The sequence below is a fragment of the Malus sylvestris genome, chromosome 9 (assembly GCF_916048215.2).
Source record: "Malus sylvestris chromosome 9, drMalSylv7.2, whole genome shotgun sequence".
Classification (NCBI taxonomy): domain Eukaryota; kingdom Viridiplantae; phylum Streptophyta; class Magnoliopsida; order Rosales; family Rosaceae; genus Malus; species Malus sylvestris.
Window position 1 is genome coordinate 23,271,845 of NC_062268.1, and position 8,343 is coordinate 23,280,187.

Genomic DNA, 8,343 nt, shown 5'->3' on the forward strand with positions numbered 1-8,343 from the left:
TAGCCTTTGCTTATGCAAAGAGGAATCTACAAAGGTATAATTTCTCAACTCACTTTGATTTGAGTTGAGTCTTGGTTCACCAATCTACTAGGCTTTGAATTTCATGGTTAATGTTTTGTTTTTAAGTGCATGCAAGCATGATTCCGCTTTTTAGTTGTTAATAGCATGCTATAGATGCAGCTTAAATGAACTTGTTTTCACAAAATCTTCCTTCAGTTCGGATGCAGAAAACACATCGAGGAATACTCCATAGTTTTCCGGCGGAGATCTGGCCATTTTGAGCCCCTTTCCTGTCAGATCTGGCCACAGTTGAGGAAATCAAAGGTGTATTTCGATTCCTTGTTATCTGAGCTTCGATTTGATATATTGGAAGGCTAGGTTTAGTTAAGTTTTTGGTGTGGTCGGAATTGGGTGGAATCTGGCGAATGCAGTGGCAACTGGTCGGAGAAGAAGAAGATAGAAAAAAAAAAAAAAAAAGTGGCCGAAGCCCAAACTTGGCCCAAAAACCCAATCCAAGTCCTTGGCCCAAACCTTTGGACCACTGCTCCAGCCTAGCCCAATTTCCAACTGGTTGAGAATATTCTAGGAATATTTCTTATGTTGACTTTTTGAAATTTTCTCGGGAACCCTCTTTGGCTAATTTTGACGCCCCGAGTTCGTTTTTGACGTCCATTTAGTGAAATTTCAAACTTTTAACGTAGTTGATCACCGGGGCTTCTCGGTTGACTTTTTAGGGTTGACCGTCAACCTTCTTGTTGACTTTTTAGAAAATTTTCTGGGGACCCTCCTTAGTGTGTTTCGATGCTCTGATTCCAAATTCGCACTTCGTTTTCCCAAATTTAATTGTTTTAGTTGAGTTTTACTCCTAATATTATGCTTAGGTGCAATTATTATTTGTGACTTCGGCTATTCTAGTTCGAAAGAGTTCGACTCGACGACGTGATCTGTGAGTGGGTCTTTTCTTTATATATGTGTGTGTGTGTGTGTGCGTCTATTGGTTAGTTTCCATATATACAATTATTAATAAATTATCTACGTGATTGCCATGATTAAATTAACGTTTATAAGAAATGCCTTATTGTCGGGAAATGATGAAATAATCCTACGGGATGCACATGTACGCTTATTATTAAAGGGGATGCCTTAATTAAATCTATGGTCATGAATAGAATTATATTGACTAGAATTGTTGAAATTATTGTGTCATGATTATATTTAAGTTATTTGCTCATCATTGTTGCACAGGTGTTAGTACTCACCTGGGCCAAGGCTAGGCTTTCATGTGTATGCGCACATTGTACTGTACGCTCACTTTGGACCATTGTAGGTGTCAATCTTGTTGTACAAGTTGCAATAGGCAACTCCGACTCGTATGTGTTGTGCGTAACACCAGTTCTCACATGATTGTAGTACTAAAGCGTATATCATTATTACACCCAGTCATGTTCAACAGAATACCTCTACATGAACTGGTGTGTCAGCATCTGTCGATAAGCATTTGATGCGATATGTTTATTTAGGCGAAAATATATGATTACAGATGTCTTGTATTTGGTTGCAAAAGTTGTGATGTATGGTATCCTTGAAATATTTTTGGCTATGGTAAGTATTTTTATATTATACGTAGTATGTATATTTGGGAACTATACTTGTTTTCTGGTGAGGGGTTATAACGTTTTCAAAAAGGTTTTTATAAGGCTTTGTTTTTAGGCTCACTCACCCTTGTTTTTCGCCCCTCCAGGTTTTAATAGCTGATCTTCCTTGTCGACGAGGATTCTTGGCAAATATTGGTATTGGAGATTACCTTCAATGGTATAATTCTCATCCTACTTTACTGTACTTTACTTATGCTCTAAAATCACGTGTGAAATGGGTTCATTCCCGTTCACCAACGCACTCTTTTATTTAGGCACTTTTAGGCTTCTATTTATTCACATTTTCCACTACACTACACTATATGGCTTTGTTACCTTCCAGGTGTCGTCCAGCACAGCTCGATTCGAAGTCCAAATGGACATTCCAGGTCGGAGTCCAAGTGGACATTCCGGGTCGGAGTCCAAGTGGACATTCCAGAACCAATCTGAGTTTTGGGTGTGCTGGAAAACTAACAGAGCCATCCAAAGGTGTCTATGCTTGCAAGGCCGAGTCTGTAGCTTAAGGCCAAGCACAACAGAGGTATCTCGTCGTGGGTGGGCAGTGGCCATAGTCCACGATTTGTCTATGGGAATCATCCCCAAAGGCAGAGGCCAAGCTTTGGTTTGTTGAGTTGGTGTCGTCAAGGATGATGCCCTACGATGAAGGCAACGTGCAGGCCATCATGAGCCTTCTAATTGCAGAAAGCCAACCTTGGGCTTGTGGCTTAGCGTAACTTTAGCTTAACATGACTCTAGTACAAGGAGTTTAGTAGTGAGACCTACAAGGGGGGTGATAGCATCGAAGCCATGTGTTATTTTGTAATTTATGCAGTGGCTTAGCTTGGCAGCTTGGCTTGGCGTGAGCACAGTTTCAAGCCGTGGCTCCAACGCTAGCGCGGCCTCAAGTCGTGGCTTTAGTGCAAGCTAGGGTTTCAAAATTTTTCTTTCTTTTTATTTGCTTATTCACACACATTCAGTTTACATAATATAGTAATATTTTGAATTATAATGCATACACAATATATGTAGAATCTATAATTTGTAAAACATAAAGTTGGGTTATGCATTTGGTGAATGTAATATCCGAAAAATTTAAGTGGTTGATTAAGAGTGAATTACTTGTGGCCATTGTTAGTAAACTTAATTTGCCTTGTTTGAGGTTTGGATCAATTGGTCTTTGCCCATTAAAAAGATCCTTTATTTTTTAGATCAACCTTTGGTTAGAAAAGAAAAGAATAAATTAAAAAAAAAAAACAAAAGAGGGATTCTCACTTTAATAAGTAAAGAGAAAAGGGAATGGGTATGTTCTAGAAACCCTCTTTCTTGCTGCTCTCTTCTCTAGCCGAGAGTGAGAGGGTAATTTCACCTTTTTAGTTATTTTGGCTGCCAGATTTTCGAGGAAGAATAATTCAATATCCAGTTGAATTTGCTTGTGTTGATTAGGACAAGTCAAATTCTTTCCTTCGTCTACACTAGAGGTATCTATTTGTTACATTTGAAATTTGATTGTTGTTTAGTTTGATAACCCATGAATTAGATTGGGTGGGCACCAAGTGCTTGATTAAAGTCCCCAATTAACCTTGAATTAGGGTATGTTGTTTGGTAGTTGTACAAGCAGTGTGTGATGATTTTTCTTACTTATAGATAAGGAAGAAAAGGACAAGGTGACTATGGAGCAAGTCACAGTGGGAGTTGAACATCAACAAATTGGGTTGAGGTAGGGGTTTTAACCATAAAAAAATTTAGATTTTTCGTTTTACCAAACAAAGTTGGCATTTGAGCTCTATTTTCACCTTACTTCAAATGTTTTTCCGTTTTTATTATGTGAAAGAAGTGAAGCAAATGTTTCTCTATGGTTGGATTCTAATGATTTTAATTTTCTTTCTACAACTTTGGTGAGTTCAAAGTAATTGGAAAGGTTATTCAAGATTTTGTTTTTGACGTACATACCTTTATTCTACTCATTATGAGATTTTGAAGCTTGTTGACATGATTGTTTAATTGTGAAAGTAGATGGAAAGTAGTATAATACCTGTGCAATTAAGAATGTTGAGAAATGTATGAATGGGACACAATGACTAAATGTTCCTAGGGAAAGCTCCATGTGGGTTGCAAGAATGAGTTATCAATGTGATAAATATGTGTGATATGTATATTGGTCAGGTATGTTACGGTTCTTTCCAATCTGCTAGTCACTTGTTTGGGATAAAAGAAAATGTTTGTGATTAGTTGTGCTATTTTTCTTTAAACGATAATGGCTCCGTTGTTCTCAGAACAAAAGAAATGATTTTGAATTATGTGTTGTGTACCGTGTTGTTATCAAAGCTAGTAGTGCTCTGAAACTTTGGTTTTCCTAGAGTATGTTTATTTCCAATCATCTTTAGAGCATATTTCTGTTGTTAAATTACTTACTATTGGATGTGAATGTTTTTGAATTGCTCTAATCATTTTTCGGCATGCACCAAGAATTTAAATGAGGTCTTATAAAAAAACCCCTACTGGGCATTTTATGCTCATCTGTTTTTCTAACATGTATTTTCAGGCGGTGTAAGGTTGACTAGCTGAATTTTGAGTTGCAGTTCTATTTTGTGGATTAGTGAAAGGGAGTGTAGACGTATATCTTTTGGGTGAGCTGCCAATGTATTATGTATAGTTAGTCTCTTTAGTCTGTAAATGATCATTTTGCTGCATTGTAAATTAAGAAGACGTAGGCCACAATGGGTTAGTGTCTCTTAATCTCACACCTCGAGTTTTGGGGTGTGACAGTGAAGGTCCATGCAATAAGGGCTGAAAAAATATTAAGGTAAAAACCGTTGTTTTAGAAGAACTTAGATTGAGTGATGAATATTGTGAACGGATTTGTAGGAGTTCCTCCTTCGGATTCCATATTCAAGGCATGTTGTATCTCGTTTCAACATAAAAAAATAGATTGAATCAACAAAAGTATATGAATTCAATAAAATCAAAAGTTAATCAGATAAGAGTAATTGAAACGCAATATTCCCCTGATTTATTTATATTTTTTTTTTGCCAATAATACTCCCATGATTGAAGATGAACAAATTCTCTGTTGCGCAGCGTCAATAGCATGGTGATAATATGTTATGAAAGAGAGATGGAGGATAGGGTTGAGAATTTCTATGTGTTATTCTCTAGTTCTTGTGGTCTTATTTGTAGTAAACCAACAAAGATTCCTTGCCTTACAAGTAATACAATCCTAAAGGGAAAAGTTCTTCTAGTATCCTAAATACAATCTACTAATAATTTACACAATCATACATCTGCTAGAAGTACATTCATAACAATTTTTTTATTTTATTTTAATTTTTTCCTTTTTGTGTTCTCATGAATGAAAAAGGACCATTAAGTACCAAATTAACTACCAACATATACCTAAATTAACTACCAACACAATCACACATCTATTATCGCGAAAAGCATGCCTAAATTAACTACCTACACAACAAAGACTCGTTCCTTGCCCCCAAATACATAGCTATATCTCTCTCTTCTCCCTCAACCCTACAACCGTGGTGCACATTTGCATCTGCCACCCACGCCAACGCTGCGGTGCAGTGTACCTCTTCCGCCCCAGCACGACAGCACACATATACCGAATTTGATAACACATCTTTGAAAACCGAAAAACAAAAAACAAAAAACAAAAAAAACAAAAACAAAAATGTATCCGCCACCGCCATACTATCCTCCACCTCCACCAGCCTTTTACGCGCCGCCACCAATGATGGCACCACCAAGGCGGTACTCTCCGTGGCTGGTGCCGCTTATATTCATTGTGAATATCGGGGTGTTCATATGGACAATGTATGAGAACAACTGCCCATCTAAAATATCAAAGGATCAGTGTATGGGAGGGCATTACTTGGATAGGTTCTCCTTCCAACCCTGGCATGATAACCGCATGATCGGTCCTACCCCTGAAACGTAAGCTCGATCATATATATTTCTGTTTTACTTATTATTTATCTCTAATTACTGGGATTAAAAAGATTGTTTGATCAATGCTTTTCACAATTGAGATTTCTAATCCAGTTTTACTATTAATTTTATATTTCTTTGGTTCTTTCTTTTTCTCGTTTTCTTTTTGGAAAGGGAAGGGAGAGGTTAGAGTTTGCCAATGAACCAATTAACCTGAGAATTTCGATTACGAATATGAATTAAATTTTAATGACCTAAAATTGAAGTTTTTACAACTGAAAGTGGCATGGAAGGAGAACCACTGCATAATGTAGGGTTGATTTTACCTATGTAATTATCGTAAATAAAGATTTGATGGTAGTTATAGGTGGAATTTCAATCAATCTCGGCTGAGGTCGGTTTAATCTGTTGTGTTCTGTGTTTACTTGTACTTTCTCTCTACAATCTTTTAGAATTTGAAACAAAAACGAAATTTCGACATTTCAAACTGAATTTTTGGTATTCTGTTTAGCAGTTGCTCCTTAAAACCAACTTCATCATAACTTTCTAGGGTGGCAAAGAATGGAAAAGTTATTCGGGTTAAAGCTTTCTCCAATTACTGGCTACGTTGAATATATCAAAGGGAAATGATTTATGCACACCTTTTTTAGGCATTGGATTGAACAAAGTATAAGGGAATAAAGGGCCATAATCTAGAGAGGAAATGCAGAGAACAGTTGCCTACATCTAAAACGTAATCTAATTGCCACTATTTGCAGCCTCCAAAGACTAGGAGGCCTTGATACAAAACTAGTGCTGAATGGTGAAGCATGGCGCCTGTTTTCTGCAACGTGGCTACATGGCGGGCTGATTCATCTATTCGCCAACATGATCAGCCTTGATTTCGTAGGGCTCCGGCTTGAGCAGGACTTTGGATTTCGTAAGAGCTTTGGATTAAGATTTCATTTTAAGTAACAAGTGTTTTTCATGATCAATGGTATCTAATAACTGTTGCTTAACACTGGATTTGCAGACAGATTCGGATTTGTGTATGTGCTTTCTGGGTTAGGGGGAAGTTTAGGGTCTTGCCTTAATATTATTAAACACGGAAAGTCAAGCAAGACTATATCAGTTGGCGCATCTGGGGCAATTTTTGGATTGTTGGGAGCCTCACTTTCTGAGCTGATCACAAACTGGACAGTGTATGACGATAAGGTAACGTCTATTTTCACGTCCTGTTCCCTCGTTTTTAATTTTTCATAACAGCTAAATCGAGGTTCTTACTACAATTCAGTGCTCGTCGATCATGATAATCATCCTAAATGCTGCCCTGAACTTGGCCATTGGATTTCTACTTCATATGGACCATTCAGCTCATGTAGGAGGATTCGTCGCTGGATTTTTCCTTGGTTTTGTGTTTTTTGTTAAGCCTCAGTTTGGATATGTAAGCAGCAAGTACATGCCAACCTACCATCAAGTCAAAAGTACAGCAAGGCACAATTTCTGTCAATATTTTCTGGGGTTCATTGGTTTGGTGGCGTGCATTATTCTGTAAGTGGTTAATTTCTTTCTCTCTTTGGACAAACTATTCAAGAATGCAAAAAAACATAAACTATATATATCGATTATCTAACAAATTTATGTTTTATTTTAAAATTTGCAGGTATGCAACTGCCTTCGGTAAGCTATTTAATATAAAGGAAATTAAACAACATCTGCCTGATAGTATAAACAAATATTGAGCTTGTGTAAGTTTTGAGTAATTAATGGACAAACTATACTTTCGTGGCGGTTCAACTTCATGTTTTTTCAAGAATTAGAAGTATGACACCATAAACTGTTCTAGCGTAACGCATGCATATGTATCATCGATGTACTGCCAATGTTCAGAGCATATTTATATGAGAGAGATGATTGCGGGGATGTAAGAGATATGAGTATTTTCTGTACTATGATCAGATAAGTATTTCAGATTTCGTAGCACTCGGAAACAATTTCTTGGCCATAATCTCAGTTTCAGAATTTTTCTGCATCTTTCGGAATAACAACTTCAGAAGTTCGATTAGAAAACCTAGGCTACAAAATAAAAGTCATCATGCCTGCACTTGCAAATATGCGTACTTTTTAGTAGAAGATTAATGCATACCCTTGGCGAATCTCAGGGTGCGTATTTACCAAGTATGCGCAACCAAACAATGGTTGCAACATTGCCATACACATACAAAATATCGAGCAATCCTGCAACCATCCGGAAGAACAACAAAACATTTTCCCATTAAGTGGGGTCGGTTGACTAAGTTGGGTCGGCTGCCTGCAACCAATCTGAAGGGAAAAAAAAAAATCACAAACAAGTATGCAGCTTTCATCAATTTAAAATCTTGACAGACGAAAGATTTAAAATGACAAAAGGCGAAGGACATAGAGAGGTACAAACTGTAGAAATAATGCTAGGTGGGGGTAAAGTTTAAATGTATTCCAACTTTCGAAAATATATTGTAAGCTGAATGAATTCCCTAACTCTTTATAATAATACACATTTTCCAAATTCCATCCTTTTCTAACTAAGAGAATGGGAGACGAAAGGGGGCGTTATTGCTTGGCCTTACTAATCAAATTCGAAACCACTTCTTGACATGCTTCTCAGTTTTAGTTTTCAGAAACTGGGAAAAATCGAAAAGGCCTAATGCTCGAGGCACCAACACATCTACTTGGAGATAAGCCTTTACGTATAGTGAAAGATTATGAGAGCGAAAAAGAGGGAACAACAGAGCAAAAATGACGATTTGCATTG

The 8,343-nt window shown here is 37.1% G+C and overlaps 1 protein-coding gene and 1 long non-coding RNA gene across 2 annotated transcripts; both read left to right on the plus strand.

The window, feature by feature from the left end:
- The first annotated feature begins 2,927 nt into the window (after positions 1-2,927).
- On the plus strand, positions 2,928-4,572 carry LOC126634297 (uncharacterized). The gene is made up of 3 exons (XR_007627274.1): positions 2,928-3,112; positions 3,279-3,351; positions 4,177-4,572. It is a non-coding gene; the product is annotated as an uncharacterized LOC126634297 (long non-coding RNA).
- Positions 4,573-5,159: 587 nt separating this feature from the next.
- On the plus strand, positions 5,160-7,525 carry LOC126634296 (RHOMBOID-like protein 5). The gene is made up of 5 exons (XM_050304794.1): positions 5,160-5,579; positions 6,332-6,492; positions 6,586-6,767; positions 6,847-7,103; positions 7,216-7,525. The coding sequence occupies exons 1-5, from the start codon at positions 5,317-5,319 to the stop codon at positions 7,292-7,294; spliced, it is 942 nt and encodes a 313-aa protein (XP_050160751.1). The 5' UTR covers positions 5,160-5,316; the 3' UTR covers positions 7,295-7,525.
- The last annotated feature ends 818 nt before the right edge of the window (positions 7,526-8,343 follow it).